Source organism: Caretta caretta, chromosome 23 (genome assembly GCF_965140235.1).
Source record: "Caretta caretta isolate rCarCar2 chromosome 23, rCarCar1.hap1, whole genome shotgun sequence".
NCBI classification, from domain to species: domain Eukaryota; kingdom Metazoa; phylum Chordata; order Testudines; family Cheloniidae; genus Caretta; species Caretta caretta.
In genome coordinates this window covers 6,786,194-6,804,813 of record NC_134228.1, presented here as the reverse complement: position 1 = coordinate 6,804,813, position 18,620 = coordinate 6,786,194, and the positions used below count along the sequence as shown (strand labels likewise).

Sequence of the window (18,620 nt, the reverse complement as noted above, 5' to 3'; positions counted from 1 at the left end):
TGTGAGAGGGGGAGGGGGCGACTGAGACCCCAGTGTGGGGACTGTGGGCAGAGGCCCCCTCATGGCAGCCCCAAGGCTGACAGCTTGTGTCCCTCCCCCAGGGGGTGCAGGCGAGTGCTCTGCTGCCAGCCCTGGCCAGCCCCTCACCCCACAGCCTGAGGGGTGGGGGGGGAAACTGCCCTGGGTTTTTCTTTTCTCAGAGGGGAGTCGTACAGCTCAATGGCACCACCTAGGGGCTGCAGCTGGGATGTCACTGCTTGGCTCAGGGTAACATGGGGGATACACACTGGCAATTCCACCTCCCCCCCATGCATGAACCCGAGTGCATGTCCGCCGCAACACACACACACAGCCGGTCCCTGAGTGCGTCCCCCCTCAACACACACACACACAGCCGACCTCTGAGTGCATCCCCCCCAACACCCACCCACCCCCACCCAGCCCCTGAGCACATCCCCCCTGTGACGAAGTGGGACTGTTCTTAACGTTTTCTCTGAATATTGTTGGGGTGCCTCAGTTTCCCCCATGCAGTTCTTAAGTATCTAGGGGGTGGGGTAAGGGTGTATGACCATTGCAGAGCCCTAGAGGGCAGGTGCGTGCAGGGGTCTGGACACAGAGAATGGCCAACACCCTCTTTCCTGGCAACTGATGGCCTGGGCCCTTCCCCCCTGCAAGGTGAGAGCTAAAGGGATGGAGAACAAAGGAATCCGGTGACCTCGCGGCCCGGGAAAGGGACAAAGCCCAGAGGAGGAGGGGCTGGAGGGAGTTTCAGTTTGGGGCTGGCTGGAGACATGGAGTGAAGTGCAGACGTGGTTGTCTGGTTCACTGCCCCCCAAAATGGACCCAGCTGAGGGTCCTGTTCTCTGCACCTACAAGCTCTGTGTTAGACCATGTTCCTGTCGTCTAATAAACCTTCTGTTTTACTGGCTGGCTGAGAGTCACGTCTGACTGCGAAGCTGGGGGGTAGGACCCTCTGGCCCCCCTGGACCCCGCCTGAGCGGACTCGCTGTGGGAAGCGCACGGAGGGGCAGAGGAGGCTGAATGCTCCGAGGTCAGACCCAGGAAGGTGGAAGCCGTGTGAGCTGTGTGTCCTGCAGACAGGCTGCTCACAGAGAGGAGACTTCCCCAGAGTCCTGACTGGCTTCATGGGGAGCAGTTCCAGAGCAGCGCCCGGGGACCCCGTGACATGCCCCAACACACACACACACACACACACAGCCGGCCCCTGAGTGCGTCCCCCCCAACACGCACACTCAGCCGGCCCCAGTGGTTCATATACACCCCCAGGGCGGTTCTCACACACACACAGAGCCGGGCCGGTTCAGTCACTTGCCTTTACTGGCTGGGCTGGGCGCAGAAGAGCTCGATGCCCGCAGCCCCGCGCCCGCTCTTTGGAAATACAGGTTCATGCTTTGGCCCCTGCCCTTGGCCCCCCCCGCCAGGGACGCCAGGACCATCCCCGGATCCAGTGCAAATCCGGCTGGCTGGGGAGGGGGGGGTGACCCCCATACTCAGCAGCCTAGTGGGGGTGGGGAAGGGCAGAGCCAGCCCCACTCCTGGCTGGGGGTAGATTCTGGGTCCCTCTCCCAACCCCACCCCCAGGGAGGGGCACGTGTGACCCTTGATCCCTCTACTATTCCCCTTGGGGGGGAGCCAGGCACCCTCCCTGACAAAGTGCCCCCCCACCCCCGATCTGGGTCTGCCCCCCGGGCCCCATCCCGCCCCAGCCTGTGCAACCTCCAGCCTTTCAATATAGCTCTGGATATAGACTCAATACATACACAGATCTCTGGAAAATACAGCCCCCGCCCCACGGCCCCCGCCCCGCCCCCTAGACCAGGCGCCACTGCAGGACGCTGGTGTCGGTGCCGCCGGTGGAGAGCAGCAGGCTGTCGTCGGGCAGGAAGGCAACGTTGGTCACGTGGCTGCTGTGCCCACCGGCCGCGTGGCTCGGGGCCTGCCGAGGAGACGGGCGGGGTCAGGGCCGGGAACCGGGGGGACAGGGCGCCCCCAAGCCCCGAGGGCCTGCAGCAGCCGGGGCCATGGCTGGGCGCTCCCCAGGGATGAGGGGGGCACACGGGTGCCAGAGGGGCTGGGTTGGGGGGGCGGGGCAGGGCTCACAAGCCAGAGAGGGGCAGGGAACAACCCAGAGGAGACTCAGCCTGGAGAAGGGGCCCCCCACAGCTAGGGGCAATGAGAGATGGGGCAGCGGGGGACACGGCTGGCACTGGGGGGGCCCAGGGCACTTGGAGATGTGGATGCCACTCACCCACAGCGGGCGTGGGGCACCGGGAGAGTGGGGCTTGGGCTGGCGTGGGGCACCAGGGGATGGGGCATGGGGCTGGCACTCACCCGCGGCTGGCAGCAGGGGTAGGAGAACAAGTGCACTTTGCCGAAGTCGTCGGCGGAGGCCAGGAGTTTGCCATCGTGGGAGCGACACGCAGCGTTGATGTCTGTCCCGTCCGCGCCCTCCGGCCAGATCCCTGCCAGGGCAGGGCAGGCCAGGCCTGAGCACGGGGTCACCCCAGAGCCCCCGCTCCCGTTCCCTGACTGAGCCCCATCCATCCCCCGAGCCCCACTCCCCGACCAGCCCCTAGCCCTGCTCCCCGACCAGCCCCCGAGCCCTGCTCCCCACCCAATCCTGCTCCCCGACCAGCCCCCCAGCCTCACCCACAGCCCAGTCCCACTCCTCGACCAGCCTCCGAGCCCCGCTCCCCACCCAATCCTAATCCCCGACCAGCCCCCCCAGCCTCACCCACAGCCCAGCCCCACTCCTCAACCAGCCCCTGAGCCCTGCTCGCTGACTGAGCCCCATCCACACCCCAGCCCTCCTCCCCGACCAGCCCCAGCCCTGCTCCCCACCCAATCCTGCTCCCCGACCAGCCCACCCAGCCTCACCCACACCCCAGCCCCACTCTCCGACTTTCCACCACAGCTCCCTACACCACTCCTCAACCAGCGGCCCACTCCCCGACCTCCCCCCAGCACAATCCACCACCCAACCAGCCACCTGAGCCCCGCTCCCTAACCTTCTGCCCCGCACCCCCAGTCCCCTGCACCGCTCCCCAACCTGCCTCCCAGCACAATCCACCCCCCAGCCCCACTCCCCAACCAGGCTCCCAGCCCTGCTCTTTGACTGAGCCACATCCACCCCCCCGTCCTGCTCCCTACCCAGCCCTGCTCCTCAAGCAGTGACTCCAGCCCCACCCTAGCCACTCTCCCGACCAGTCCCCCCAGCCCCACCCATGCCCCAGCACCACTCCCCAACCACCACCCACCCCACCCTGCTTCCTGACCAGTCCCCCAATCTGCTCACCGACCTTTCATTCACCTGCCACCCCCAGCCCCTGCAGCCTCCCCCAGCCCTGTTCCCCGAACAGCCTCCCCAGCGCAGGGTGTCCTGAGTGGGGCTGGCCCCCAGCTCCCTGCTGCCCCGGCACTCACCGAAGACCCCGAAGCCCAGCACGCAGCTGGCCGTGGCCCACTCCAAGTTGCGAACGGCCCCGGTGTTGGGGATCTGCCGGCAGGTGGTGGGGTCCCCTGGAGAAAAGGGGGCTGGATGAGCAGGGGACCCTGCACCGCCCAATGTGGGAGGGACAGAGAGACGCCCCACAGAGCAGCCCCAGAGCTCCCGACCCCAACAGCCAGTATACTCCCCTGGCCGCGGGGGTCTCCCTGTGCCGCCCCGGGGGGGAGGGCAGTTCCATAATCCCCCCATTATGGGGGGGGGACCAGGGTGCAGTTCTGTCACTGGCCAGCACCAGGAGCAGAACCCAGGAGTCCTGGCCCCCTGCCCCCTCCAGGTCAGCCCTGAGCTGGCTGCACCTTGGGCCCCGCAAGGACCTTCCTGCATTAACCGTTTACTCCCCAGGCTGAGGATGTGTGTGTCTCTGGGCCCCACTGCAGAGATGCCCCACTGGGGACATGGGACAATTTCTCTCTTCCCAGGGGGGAAGAACACACCTGCCCCTAGTTTGATTTGTCCCTGACACCTTGGGGCCAAAGCATCCCAGCCTTTAAAGGGGTGGTGCCCAGCATGACTCCAGCTCCTGGCACGGTGCCCAGCAGGGTCCGATCCCCCCGGCCTGATGCCCAGAGCCTAGCACGGCGCCCAGCAGGGCCCAGCTCCCCAGGCCGATGCCCAGAGCCTGGCACAGCGCCCAGCCACACCCCAGGCCACACTCACAGTACAGGATCTCGTAGTCCCCAGAGTTGGTGACGAAACAGCTGCTGTCGGCTGCCCAGTCCAGGTGAGTGATGAAACTGGAATGACCCTGTGGGGGAGGGGGTTAACAGGGGGGAGAGAAGTTGACTGACCCTGGGGGGCAGGGCAGGGGGCTAGCGGGGGGTGTGACCGACCCCAGGGGGAGGATTGACCTGGGGGTGCCCGTGCTACAGAGAGAACGAGCGTCTGGTTCCAGAGGGACCCCGAGAGGCCCCTGGCTGGCTCCCCGCCCCCGGCCCGGGCAGCCCCGGGGTGAGCCTCACGGGGCAGACACTCGGCAGTGCCTCCTGCTGGCCGCCCCCTGCACCGCAGGGCGAGTGACTCTGCTAGCCCCATTGCCGCCCCCCACCCAGGGCCCCTCGTTCCCCGCCTGGCCCCCACCTACCGAACACTTGCCGACGCGGCTGTACTTCCTGCCGCCCTCGGAGACGCTGTACACGTAGACGAAGTTATCGTGGGAGCCCACGGCCAGGTAGCTGCCATCTGGGGGCACAGAGAGGGGGAGCTGGGCCGAACCACACGGGCTGCGGAGCAGGGCCCGGCCCAGGGGCGGGCAGAGGGACGCTCCCCCACGGGAGCCGAGGAGCTACTGGAATTGGGGACGGGAAGGGCTGGGGATGCGGGGTCAAGGCAGGCGTGACAGGGTCGGCTCCCCTCCCCTGCATCTCCCAGTGCCCCTCACTCCTGACCCGCAGCCCCCTGCCATCTCAGCCCCATACTCCCCCCAGCTCTGCCGCTGCCCCTCACTCCCGACCCGCAGCCCCCAGCCAGCCCAGCCCTGGGCTCCCCTCCTCCAGATCTCCCGGTGCCCCTCACTCCCGACCCGCAGCCCCTGCCAGCCCAGCGCGCTGGGGGTCCCCTACCTGGCGAGAAGCTGACGACAGAGATGGGCTCGCTGCCGTCCGTGTGGATTGTGACCAGGTCCCGCGTCTCTGTGTCCAGCACCAGCCACCTGGCGGGGAGAACGGGACTATGGTCCAGGACCCGCCCAGCATCTGTGTGATGGGTGACAGCTACCCAGAGGGGGCAGGGCCTGGTACCCCCCCCCCCTCCAATAATCCTCCATCTTGGGGTCTGGCCCTCGGGAGTGGGGGGTGTTCAGGATGCAGACCCCCAAACTGGAGCAGCGTGTCCTGCCCACAGGCAGCGTGGCTGGAGCCGGCTGGCGAACCCCCAACCTGGGGGTGCCCAGACACAGCTGCTCAGACACGGGTTGGGGGTGGGGGGTCATTACAGCACCGGCTCCCAGGCCAGGCCTGAGCTCTGCCATCCACACCCGGCTCTGCCAGGCTCTGGGGCTATACAGGGCGCCCACCACCGTCAAGGGGCTGCCAGCTCGGGGGCAGCGGCATGGACCCTGCACCCTCCCTCACCCCACAGGAATGAGGCTCCGTGCTCCACTCCCCACCAGGCCCTGGGCTCCCCATAGGGCTGCAGCACCCCCACAGGGCCAGCCCCTTCCACTCCCCACCCCCATACCTTCCCGTCACCGTCCCCACCGCCAGCACGGAGCCGTTGGGATGGAAGCCAGCTGAGCGGGCCGCGTCCTGGGGGGCAGAGAGACAGGTTCACTCCAGGCCTAGGACAAGTGCCGCAAATGCCCCACCCCCACCCCACGGGACCCTCCCAGCCAGTGGGCCCCACAATCTGCTCACCTCGATGGCTTTGCTCCACAGCGGCCGGTGGGTGGCCACGCTCCACAGATGAACCTGCCTGTCCTGGCCGCAGGTCAGGAACTGGTCTAGGCTGGGGTGGGTGGCCAGGCCCCAGAGCTCCTCCGTGTGACCCTGGGGAGAGATGGGCCTGCTTAGTGCCAGCATTCCCAGCCTGGCTATGCCCAGCCCTTTCCACCCAGGGCCCCTCCGTGCCTCAGCAAGGTCGGCATAATCCCCCTCAGCGATGGGGATAGAACCCAGGAGTCCTGGCCCGCTCCCTGCCCTGAGCACTAGACCCCACTCCCCTCCCAGAGCTGGGCATAGAACCCAGTGTCCTGACTCCTGACCCCCAAACCAGGTTGCAACGGTTTTCTATGTTCTGTGTACGTCACTATGGCTGCGACCCCTACATTGCCCCCCATCCCAAGTGCTCACCCCCACACCCAAGGCCCTCATGAGCCCTCCCCTCCTCCCAGGTGACCACAGAATCACAGAAGTGTAGGACAGGAAGGGACCTCGAGAGGACAACTAGCCCAGCCCCCTGAACTCACGGCAGGACCACGTAATAACTTGCCCACCGCTGTCAGCTCTTCGTCCAACCTGCTCTTAAAAACCTCCAGGGATGGCGATTCCAACCCTCCCTGGGTGATTTGTTCCAGGGCTTAACCACCCTGACAGGAACTTGTTGCTAATGTCCGACCTAAACCGCCCTGGCTGCAGTTTAACCCATCGCTTCTTGTCCTATCTTCAGAGGTTAATGAGAACAATTTTTCTCCCTCCTCCTTGTGACGGCCTTTTGTGTACTTGAAAACTGTTATCATGTCCCCTCTCAGTCTTCTCTTCTCCAGACTAAACAAACCCAATTTTTTCAATCTTCCCTCTTAGGTCATGTTTTCTAGACCTTTCATTTTTTTGTTGCTCTTCTCTGGACTTTCTCCAATTTGTCCACATCTTTCCTGAAACGTGGCGCCCAGAACTGGACACAATACTCCAGCTGAGGCCTAATCAGTGTGGAGTAAAACGGAAGAATTACTTCTCCTGTCTTGCTTAGAACACTCCTGCGAATACATCCCAGAATGATGTTTGCTTTTTTTGCAACACCATCACACTGTTGACTCATATTTAGCTTGTGGTCCACTATGACCCCAGATCCCTTTCCGCAGTACTCCTTCCTGGGCAGTCATTTCCCAGTTTGTATGTGTGCAACTGATTGTTCCTTCCCAAGTCCAGCACTTTGTATTTGTCCTTATTGAATTTCATCCTGTTTACTTCAGACCATTTCTCCAGTTTGTCCAGATCATTTCACATTTTAATCCGCTCCTCCAAAGCACTTGCAACCCCTCCCAGCTTGGTATCGTCCGCACACTTTATAAGTGGACTCTCTCTGCCATTATCTAAATCACTGCTGAAGATATTGAACATAACCAGACCGAGAATCGATCCCCGGGGGACCCCACTCGTTTTGCCCTTCCAGCATGACTGTGAACTACTCATAATTACTCTCTGGGAACGGTTTTCCAACCAGTTCTACCCACACCTTATAGTAGCTTCACCTAGGTTGTAATTCCCTAGTTAAATCGATCTAATGCTGCTAAATTCGACCTAAACTCGTCGTGTAGACCAGGGCTTGGTTGTATTTCCCTAGCTTGTTTAGGAGAAGGTCAAGCAAGACAGTATCAAAAGCCTTACTACAGGCAAGATATACCATAGCTCTCCCCACCCCCATCCACAAGCTTTGTCACCCTGTCAAAGAAAGCTGTCCAGGTGGTTGGACCCAATTTGTTCTTGACAAATCCATGCTGACGGTCACGTATCACCTTATTATCTTCTAGGTGTTTGCAAATTGATTGATGGATTATTTGCTCCATTCTCTTTCTGGGTACGGAAGTTAAGGTGACTGGTCTGGAATTCCCCGGGGTGTCTTCATTCCCCTTTCTACAGGGGGGCGCCATATCTGCCCTCTTCCGGTTCTTTGGACTCTCTCCCGTCTTCCATGAGGTTTCGAAGATAATTGCTAATCTCTTCAGTCAGATCAGGGAGTATTCTAGGCACGCCCTACCGGCGTTCGCTCCCCACAGCCTGATGCCCCCCAGAACCAGGCATGTGACCCCAAGTATTCAGACCCCAAAGCGCAGGGAGCCCCACCCACACCTCGCCAACCAAGAAGGCAGAGGGAGGGGCTGAGTCACCACAGAGCTCTTCTATTGGTGGTCAGGGAAGCAAGTCTCAGCATCGTTTGTCCCGCCCCGGACTCCTACTCCAGGCCATGGCAGGGCATCCTGCATGGGGGGCGGATATGGATACCTGTGGGGGTGTGGGGTGGGGATGAATACCTGCTGGTGGTTGTGGGGGGTGAGGGGATGGGTACCTGTGGGAGGGAGAGGGGATAGATACCTGCAAGGGTGCGGGGTGGGGATGGATACCTAAGGGTGGTTGGGGGGGGGGGTGAGGGGATGGGTACCTGCAAGGGGGAGAGAGGCGGAGGGGATGGGTACCTGCAGGGGTGGAGGGGATGGATACCTGCAAGGGAGAGAGGGGGAAGGGATAGGTGTGTTGAAGTGGGAATTTTCTGTAAACATTTAGTATGAATACTGTATGTACCTCAGTTTCCCCTCTACGCTGCATTGTCACCAAGGGGTTGGGAAAGGGCTGGTTTCTCTCAGTGGAGGCCTAGAGATGTGGGTGTGAATGGTGCCTGGTTGTCTTGGGTTTAGGGGCCCAGGTCAATGGAGAGTCCCCGAAGACAATGGCCAATCCAATCAGCCGGACACTTGGTACCTAGCAACTAATGACCATGGAACCCCCCCCCCCCCCCCCCCCCGCAGAAATTCAACCAGGTTTGTGCAGCTGGGAGCAGGAGGGGCCAGGTGGGACGGGCTTGGGAACTTGAACGAAGATGACACGGAGAGACAGGGCAGGAGCGAAGGGGGTCACACCACTCGGCTGGGCTCTGGACTGACCACAATGGGCCAGGCTGTAACTTTCTTCTCTTGGCTGACCAAACACTTTCTATGCTGGGGTCCGGTCGACTAATATAGCTGACTGTTTAGACAACGCTGGCTGAGCATCCTTGCAGATGCTGAGTGAGATGCCTTGCTCCCTAAGATTGTACAACTGTCCCTCAGGGTCTGCCTCAGTGGGTCTCACTGACTGGAGCTCACAGTGGGAAGCACAGGGGCTGGCAGCCCAGGGGCCCAGCCTAGGGAGGTGGTGAAGCTGTGGGGCCTGCTCTGGAGGAAGAGTGAGACCCCCAGGGTGTCTGGCACACTGAAGGGCGCCTTTCCAAATCTGGGGCCAGAGCACCAACCCTGTCGATCCGTGACTGGTGGTGGGAGAAGTGGGATGCTGAATACACAAGAAGCTGTTTGCAATAAGTGATGTGCAGCAGTAAAACAAGGGCAGTCAAAGGAAATCTTCCTAAGGACATTGCAACCCAGGGAGGGAGACGGGGTTAGGCGTCGGGATGCTCAACAAGGAGCAGCTGACTACATGGCTGGAGAAGGACGACAGGTCCACGAAGCAGGTCCGAGAGGGGAGGCAGCAGCCGGGCAGTGACACACACAGCGGCTGAGGCAGCAACAGGAGGTCCTCAAGACCCGGTTCCCCGTCTGGGTCTTGATGACCTCTCGCCCCTTGCTCCTGCTCTTCTGGGTCCTACAGCTCCTTCCCACTGACAGCTCTGAAGTGGTGGGAGCTGGAGCTGAGAGGGAAGGAGCTGTAGGACCTGGAAGAGCAGGAGCAAGGGGCGAGAGGACCCCCTGAGGGGCAAGTTGGGAAAGGCAACTCCACAGGGAGCCTAGATACCACATCGTTGCCCCAGTTTAATGGGGCAGGGGTATAGCTATAGACGCTGACCTCCCTGCCTTTGCCCGGGCCTGTGGCTCAGCTGTCTCACCCCTCCCTCAGCCCCAGAGCCATAGAGGGGCATGGCCAGATGGATGGGGTGGAGACTGGGGACTATGGACAGTTCAAACAGGCTCCACTGGGATGGACCCTGCGGTGTGGAGGAGGTGGTTTCGGGGCATGCAAAGACACCGACAGAGAAGCTGGGAGAACCTCTCCGCACCTCGGATCAGGGTGCAGGGGCCCCCAGGCTGGAGGAGCCGGACAACCTGGCTGGGGTAGAGCCGCGCCGTGAGATCTGTCCCCACGAGCTTAAACCGTGGCTAGCAGACAGGGAGCCAAAGGATCTCCCCAGTGCTGGTTGGCTGGCAGAGGAGTGGGTGGGCAGCAGGGCCAGGTATGGAAAGAGACCCAAAGGAGACTGGCCTGAGCAAGGGTCTGGGGAAGGGGAACCAATGCCGGCATCCCAGGAGGGGGACTCAGGGAAAGCCACAGTTGGGGGAGGTCAGACCTCCTCCAAGGGACCTCACAGACCTAAGGGGTAATACCTGCAGGCGGACAGGGCGTAAGTGGGCCAAATGCCCACAGCTGGTTTGGCCAGGACAGAGGCTGGGTTGCACTCGGCCAGCCCAGGCAGGCAGCCTGCAGCCAGGCCCCCAGAGTGAACGAACTCTGTGATTGAGAGGAAGCAGTGACCCAGCCAGCCCCGCGGGGCACAGACAGGCTTCCACTGCAGCCACCAGGACACGGGTCCTGCTGCCCTCCCCCGGGCTCAGACACAACTGAGTGGGCATGGACGGCGGTGGTCGGGGGAAGACATTCATGGGGTGGGGAGAGATGCTGGGACTGAGAACCCTGCTCAAGCCCTGTGCGGTGCAACCCCACCCGATGCTGAAGGGCTGGGGCCAAGGATCCAACCGTGAAGCCGTTCACCCTGCTGATGGCTCAGATCCCTGTGGGTCAGGAAGGATCAGGGGGGCTGGTCCTTGGGGCTCTCCAGGATATCAGGTTTGATGCCCTTGAGGGAATGACTGTATCGCTCCAAGACAAGATCCAGGCCCAGCTTCTGTAACCGCCAAAGCTCTGAGTCGCGCCAGTCAGGTGAGAATGCAGCTATCCGTGAAAGGCAAACAGCTGGGCTGGCAGGGAGGGGGGGATTTTCCACCTGGCTCAGGACATCTGCGGGTCTGTAACCAGACACCCGAGATCCAGTCCCTGCCCAGCTCCACACCGCAGATGTGAGTCACACAGCTCCCAGGAGACCCCAGCTGAGCTTGGGCACACACAGGTGGGGCAGGGGGCAGCCAAACCGGTTTGCCTTGTGCAAGGGGGAGAGAAGCCCCGGGGAAGGGGGAAGCAGCTGGAAGGCTGTGGCTGGCATGGCCATGGGAATCCTAGCCCTCCAAAACCGAGGGATGGGGGGAGGGGGAGATGAGAGGACTCTGCCCTGGGGGCGAGGGCACAGCTCCAAAGGGAGGTGGCCCCTGTTGGGGAGCCCCCGCATCCTGGCCTCACCAGCCCCTGGGACACCAGAACCCCAGATATACAGCTGGGGCAAGGAGTCCCACCCCAGGTTGCCCCCAAGGCAGAATGGGGGTCACTGCCCTCCTTGCTCCCTGGCAGATGAGGGGGGCAGGGAGTGGCAGGACCCCAGGCCAGTTTCAAACCCAAAAGGTCCTGGCAGGGCAGGGGCTGGGAAAGGTGAGGCTGAACTGCCTCAGGTCACTGGCTGAAGCGATCCCGATCAGTTCAGGCTCAAAGCGGGAAGAGATGTGACCAAGTAGGAATTTTCTGCAAACATTTGCTATGAATACTGTGCGTGCCTCAGTTTCCCCCCTGCATTGTTACCGAGGGGGTGGGAAAGGGCTGGTTACTCTCGGTGGAGGCCTAGAGATGCAGGTGTGAATGGTGCCGGGCTGTCTGGGGTTTGGGGGCCCTGGTCAATAGAGAGTCCCCGAAGACAACGGCCAATCCAATGAGTGGGACATTTGCTACCTAGCACGACCATGGAGGTCGCCCACTGCAGGACCCCAGCCCGCTTTGAGCAGCTGGGAACAAAAGACTGAGAAGATGGGTGGGACGCCTGGGAATGTGAACAAAGATGACACACAAAGGGGGTTGCACTGCTTGGCTGGACTTGGGACTGACCCAGATGGGCCAGGCTGTAACTTTCTTCTCTCTGCTGACCAAGGACTTTCTGTGCTGGGGCTAGTTGCCTAATAACCCTGCCTGTGCCCGCGCTCTGAGCGTCCCTGCAGGTGCTGGCAGAGGGGCCGTTGCTCCCCAAGTCTGTACAAGTCTCCCTCAGGGTCTGCCTCAGTGGGTCTCGCTGAGCCGAGCTCACGGTGGGATGCAGGGGGCTGGCGGCCCAGGGGTCCAGCCTAGAGAGGCGATGAAGCCGCGGGGTCTGCCCTGGAGGAAGCATGAGACCCCCAGGGGGTCCAGCGCACTGAACAGTCCAGAGACTGTTCCAAAGCTGGGGCCAGAGCCCTGTAACAATGAGTATTTACATGGGGGGGCGGGAGGTACCTGCATGGGGGGAGGGGAGGGGTACCTGAACCAGGGAGGAGAAGCCGGTGGCCAGCGAGCCCTGCAGCACCGAGTTGCGGGTCGTTCCCACGAAGAGGGTGTCATCTTTGCCTTCTGCGATGGTGCGCACCGGCCCAAAGCTCTCTGGGACCTGGGGGAGAGGAGAGCACTGAGCCATGGGCATAGCTGGGGCTAGAACCCAGGTGTCCTGGCTCCCAGCCCTGCCCCCCCGCCCCCACCCCCCCTCTAACCCACTAGCCCCCACTCCCCTCCCTGAGCTCGGGGCAGAACCCTGGAGTCCTGGCTCCCAGCCCCCACCTGCTCTAACCACTAGACCCCACTCCCCTCCCAGAGCTGGGGAGAGAACCCAGGAGTCCTGGCTCCCAGCTTCCCCCCGCCCAAGCTGGGGAGAGAACCCAGCAGTCCTGGCTCCTGGGATTCTGTCCACCCTCCCTCCTGCCCCATGGTGCCTGCATGGCGGCAGGAACACTGCACCCCAATGGGGACCCGGGGGGGGGGGAGAAGGCAACACAGTAGCTGCTCCCCCCTTCTGACCCCCTCACCTCATTCTCCTGCAGCTTCTGGTAGTCGCGCCCCCAGAGCACGACCCGGCGGTCCTTGCCGCCACCCGAGACGATGGTGCCATTGTGCAGCACGCAGAGGCCAAAGACGCCACCCTCATGGGCCCCTGGCACCGCCTGGCTGATCCGGTTCCCCCCTGCCAGCAAGGGCACAGTCAGTAGAGAGACCCCCAGCTGGGACCCACCATGCCCCCCACTCCTCAGGACCCCCCTCCCTGCTGGGACCCACCCCCTCAGGATCTCTCCCCCCCTCCCGCTGGGACCCTCCAAAGGGAACCCACCATGCCCCCACCCCTGCAGGCCCCCTCCCCTCTGCTGGGAACCAGGCCCCCACCCCTGCAGGACCCCTCCACTGAGACCCATGCCCCCCTCCCCAACCCGTGACCCAACGCCCTTCCTCCCCCACCCTTGTGAGGGGGGAGTCAGCTGTAATTTAGGGTTCCCAAGAGGTGGTAACAGGGTCAGAGGTGCTGCTATGACTCCAGCCTCCCCCTCCAAATCCAGATGCTCTTTCTGGTAGCTCCTCCCACCTTGAATTCTCCCTCCCCCAGCCAGTCCCCTCCCCAACACTGGTGCCCTCTCCCTGGGCCGTTCCCACTGCCCCCCCCCCCCCGCACTGACCTTTGCCCCAGATGTAGAGGTTGCCCCCAGAGTCCCCGGTGACCACGTCCCCGTTCTCGGTGAAGGCCACGCACAGCACGTACTTGGGCTTGTCGTGTTTCTGGAGGAGGAGGAAAACGCAGGTGACCCACCTGTAACTGGCCTCTGCAGGCTTGGGACCGAGTCGGAACCGACCAGCAGTGGGTGGGCTGCTCTGCCAAACCCAGCTGCCAGGCTGCCAAACCCAGCCCTGACGCACCACGTCTTGTCTAGTGGGAACCGTACCACATGGAGCAGCAATAAGGGGACTATGCTGCCGGTGTAGCGGTTCCTCTAGCCAGTGAGCTCGGAGAGGAACACCAAGCTGCCCGAGAACACTCTTTGATGCAAAGCCTGATCCTTCTAGCTAGGGACTGTGCTAGAAAGAAACATCACCCGTATATGAAATGACCTGAGCTCTACCTCGAGAATACGAAGAGCACTCTTTCCACATCCACCTAGCGTGATCTACAATCCCCTTCACTGCTACGAGGTTTAGGAGAAAACCCAGGTAAGGTTACACTTTGATTAACCCGGGAATCCAAAGCTACCTTCAGAAGGGATGTAGGATGTGGTCGAAGAACCACTTTATCTGGGGAGTGCACCATCGGTGCATGCAGAACAAGGAGCAATGGTCTCAAGTTGCAGTGGGGGAGGTCTAGGTTGGATATTAGGAAACACTATTTCACTAGGAGGATGGTGAAGCACTGGAATGGGTTACCTAGGGAGGTGGTGGAATCTCCATCCTTCGAGGTTTTTAAGGCCTGGCTTGACAAAGCCCTGGCTGGGATGATTTAGTTGGGGATTGGTCCTGCTTTGAGCAGGGGGTTGGATTAGGTGACCTCCTGAGGTTCCTTCCAACCCTAATCTTCTATGATTCTATGCAGCTCACTGATTCTCCTGGTGGAAGCAATTGCTCATATAAAGGCTGTCTTGGCAGAAAGATGAAACGGGGAACAACCGTAACGGCTCAAACGGGAAAGACATGAGCCGAGTTAATACTCAATTCAGCTGCCATGTAGGGACTGGAGGATAAAGATTCAATAAACCGTCTACAACCTCCCTCACCAGCTTGTGCGAGAACATGGATTTACCCTGAAGAGGAGTATGGACGGATGCAAAAACTGCTAGATGTACTTTAACAGGAGAAAGGTAAAAGAGGGAGTCTAAGCACAACAGATATTCTATGATGAGTTGAACAGGGGTTGAAACTGGGTCCACATTTCTATTAGTTGCCTGTATAATGAATCTTTCCCATTTAAAGTAATAACTTCTCCTAGTAGAGAGTTTCCCAGCACTACGGGAATTTGCTGGCCCTCAACGGAACGTAACTTTTCTAGGTCCCTCAAAGTCCTATTGCCCTGGCTGTTAGATGTATGATTTGAGATCTAGGGGGAGGACAATGGGCTGCGGAGAGAGGACCCCAGTGACGTGACCAGCCGGTTCCAGCCAGAGGGGAAACAAAGGACAGATGACAGGAGAGGCTGAGAGGAGCGGAGGCCCAGGCAGCCTGTTTACCTGGGACAGAAGACAAAGGACAGAGGCGGGACTTGGGGGATGGTGATATCAGATGCCCAGCTGGAAGGAGGGGCGTTCTGGACTGGAGAGAGCAGCCAGAGCCCACCTGGAGGCTGGACAGACCTAGATGTTCTGTGCTGAGGGCGGCCAGGCCTCAGGCCCTGAGAGTTTCCTATGCTGTGTTCAGATGCTCAATAAACCCTCCTGTTTTACGCTGGCTGAGAGTCGCTCCGGTCTAGAGAACAGAGTTGCATTGTTCCCTCTGGGAGTGGAGGCCCTGGGGGTCCAGAGCGAGTGGACTCCCTGAGGGGGCCCACGGCGAGAGACAGGTGTGCTGAAGGCTCAGAGAGGTGAGGTTCCAGGAGCTGGAGGGGCTTAACCCCCGAGGGAGAGTGGACCCCTGAGAAGGGCTGTCGCACTGAAGGGGGTTCCTCCCAGGGACCGTACAGAGCCGAGAGAGAGCACGAGGCCTGTGAGTCCATGACAGTAGGACCCAGAAGACTGAACACTCGATGGGAGGTCTCCTCGAACGCTACTGATGCCATCCTACCAACCAATTCATAAAGCTGAATTGCATCTTCAGAGGAGACAATGCTGTTGCTACTCCAACGTTGTCATCAGCTGAGTCTGGAGTTTGACGTTGCATTCAGGGTCACCCTGTGGAGATCCCACCCGGGAATCCTCTTCCGAGAATACCTCCTGGTCTTTGGGGGGGAGCTGTGACGAAGTGGGGAATTTTCTTAATGTTTTGCATGAATACTGTGTGTGTCTCATTTCCTCCCCCCCCCCCCCCCCCGCATCTGCTGCATGTTTAACGAGGTGGTGGGAGAAGGTTTGTAGTTGCAGAGGACCAGGTGTGACCTTGCCTAGCAGCCAGGATCCCAGACAATCGCCTGGAGATTGGGGACCGCAGCAACTGGTGACTGGGAGGCCCAGCCCAGCTTGGAAGTCAGCTGGTTTTGGCCAGTGGAAGGACAATCAGCTGAGGAGAGAAAAACCCGGTGGCCCATTTCAGCCAATGGGGGAATAAAAGATGGAAGAGGAGGCCCAGGCAGCCTGTTTACCTGGGGCCGAAGACAAAAGCTGTTGGGGGAGGTGATATAGGATGCTCGGCTGGAAGGAGTGGGCTTCTGGACTGGGAACAGAGAGAACAACCGGAGCCCATGGGGATGGAGACAGACCCAGTTAGACTGTGGTGAGGGTTGCTAGGCCCTGAGAACTTCCTGTTCCGGGTTCAGTCGTTCAATAAACCCTCCTGTTTTATGCTGGCTGAGAGTCGCTGCAGGCAGAGATTGGGGGGCATTATTCCCTCTGGGTGTGGAGGCCCCGGGGTCCAGAGCGAGTGGACTCTCGGAGGGGCCCACGGCAGAGACAGGTGTGCTGAGGGCTGTTCCAGGAGGCAGCAGAGCCCAGGGCTTAACCCCTGAGAGTGGGCCCCTCAAGAAGGGCTGACACACTGAAGGGGGTTCCTATCATACGGAGCCGAGAGAGCCCAGGGCTGTGAGTCCGTGACAAGTGGTCTGTAACTCTCTGATCCGAACAGCCCAGATCCACAGACTTCTTTCTGGCACCGGAGAGTCTGGTAAGGGGAGAGAGAGGAGTTGGCCAGTATGCCCAGGCCATCCAAGGAGGCACAGGCCAGTCCTGCCAACTTCCCCAGCAGGGCAAACCGGCAATCCAGTATTACCTCATGCACAAAACCTGCGTTTGGGGAAAGACCGTCTCTTCGGCATAAGTACGCAATCTCGTTCCCCATCTGACAGCGGATCCAATCCTGAAGCTGATAGCGTGGGTGAGCGCTGCGATGTAGGGATCCTAACCACCGAACAGTGGAGAAAAGGTCTCTTCCGGCGGCCCAGGAAGGGTTCGAGGCAGTGGCGGCAATAACCCCAGAGACCTCTCTCTCGGCACCCCTCGCCTCAGTCTTTTGCCCAGCAGGAAATACAATCCAATCGGATCTGAAGAGGGGTGAGGAGCCAGATGAGTTTAAGCCATAACCTGTATCGTTGGCTTTGTCCAACCAGATCTGAAAATCTCTCCTGAGTCTTCAGACTTCGGATCTGTGAAATGCGAATGATCCGAGGAGCTGCTGGAGACAGGTTGCAGACTGGGGAACTCTTCTGGGGAACAGAGGGAGATGCTCCTGAGACGCTCGGGGGATCCATCGATCGCTTGTCCAGACCTGGGCCAGCAGGGAATGTTCCGAGGTTACAGCCAGATCTGCGAATGAGCTGTAGCTACAGCCTGGCACCAGAGCCAAGCTCCTGTTTCTGATCAGGAGGGTTTCTTGGGTCTGGACATGGCCAGAGCCAATTCCAGTCTCCTATTCTTAGCCTCAGATCCCTTAGATCTATCGGGTTTCAACGCTTTAGCGACTGAGGGCTCTTGTAACACAAGAGCCTGCCGTGTGTTCTGTCTCCCCCTCGTGGCCCGGGAAGCGAATGTGCCGCACACCCGACAGCCTGCCAACAAATGATTTTCACTCCAGAATTTCAGGCACCAGGTGTGGGCATTAGAAGATGGGAAGACCATAGGACATGATGAACTTATCTTAAACCCTGCTTCTTTGCAGGAACCTGCCTCGCCCAGCTCGGGGCAAACACCCCCCAGCCTGGGACCAGGGACCTGCCCCCCCAGGCCAGGACCCCCAAATCCCCATTATTAGGGACTTGACCCCCCCACCAAAAAAAACATTACTGGGGCACAGGCCTCAGTACCCCCGATCTCCAACCTTGAAGGCACAGAAACTGAACCCCCCGAACCCCTCACGAGGGCAAAGGCCTCCCGACTCCTTCTGGTGCAGCCCTAGTGGCCCCCCCCAATTTCTGATCCCTGGCTCAGCTCCCCAGGCCCCCCTCACCTCAAAGATGCCCTGCCGTTTGCTCAGGCTGCCCTTGTCCAGGCTCCAGAAGTAGATATGTGACTTCCCGCAGGTGATGAGCAGTGTTGGCTCCGTGGGGTGGAAGGTGGCGGCCAGGACTGATTCGTTTGAGCACTGCAGGGGAAGGAGAGCGTGAGGGGGGGCGGGTGCCGGGGGAGAAGGAGATGTGGGGGGAATATCGGGGGGGGGTTACCTTGACGTCAGCGATTTTCTGCTCCTTCTGCCAGTCCCACACTGACAGCACGTGCTCGTTGGAGTCATCGACGGCACACAGCAGGCCCCCGCCATTCTGCGGAGAGGTGGGGTGCTCAGATGGGGGTCACCCCCCACTTTACAGATGCCCCCTGCCTGCTGACTCTCCCCACTGTGCACCTAGCCCCCCCATGCCCTCTGACCCCCTCAATGCTGCCCCCCCGCTCACCAGCTCTCCCCCCATTCTCCTGTCTCTGTCACTCCCAGCACTTCAGCCCCAGCCCCGCTTCCCTGCCGGGGGTATGGGGGGGCAGGGAGTACAGTTGGATCATTGGCTCCCTTTTGAAGAGGGGAAGGGCTGGCTCAGTGGGGCGGGGGGATCCTCCTCTCTAGTGCAAGGCGGTTGCCCCTTGTGTCCCCCCAGGACCCTGCAACCAGGAGATTCACCCAGCCGAGTGCCAGCTGCCCCCCCCCAGGACTGAGAGACAGAAGGGAGCCCCCCAGCTCTCCACTCCTTGCACCCCAGAACCCCCCAGCCCAACAGACTCCTCCTGCAC

The 18,620-nt window shown here is 60.8% G+C and overlaps 1 protein-coding gene across 5 annotated transcripts in view; it reads right to left on the bottom strand.

Annotated features, from left to right (window-relative positions):
• Positions 1-1,320: 1,320 nt before the first annotated feature.
• The window catches only part of EML2 (EMAP like 2), a 39,438-nt gene continuing 22,138 nt past the window's right edge, over positions 1,321-18,620 (bottom strand). For all 5 annotated transcript variants that reach the window (XM_048834339.2, XM_075122587.1, XM_075122586.1 and 2 more), the window contains 13 exons: positions 18,065-18,160; positions 17,851-17,985; positions 13,455-13,554; positions 12,816-12,970; positions 12,278-12,403; positions 5,881-6,012; positions 5,705-5,772; positions 5,089-5,177; positions 4,611-4,708; positions 4,187-4,274; positions 3,445-3,540; positions 2,353-2,483; positions 1,321-1,957 (listed from right to left, as the gene is read on the bottom strand). In XM_048834339.2, coding sequence (XP_048690296.2) covers positions 1,832-1,957; positions 2,353-2,483; positions 3,445-3,540; positions 4,187-4,274; positions 4,611-4,708; positions 5,089-5,177; positions 5,705-5,772; positions 5,881-6,012; positions 12,278-12,403; positions 12,816-12,970; positions 13,455-13,554; positions 17,851-17,985; positions 18,065-18,160 — 1,440 coding nt within the window. In that variant the 3' untranslated portion in view covers positions 1,321-1,831. The remainder of the gene's footprint in view (positions 1,958-2,352; positions 2,484-3,444; positions 3,541-4,186; positions 4,275-4,610; positions 4,709-5,088; positions 5,178-5,704; positions 5,773-5,880; positions 6,013-12,277; positions 12,404-12,815; positions 12,971-13,454; positions 13,555-17,850; positions 17,986-18,064; positions 18,161-18,620) is intronic.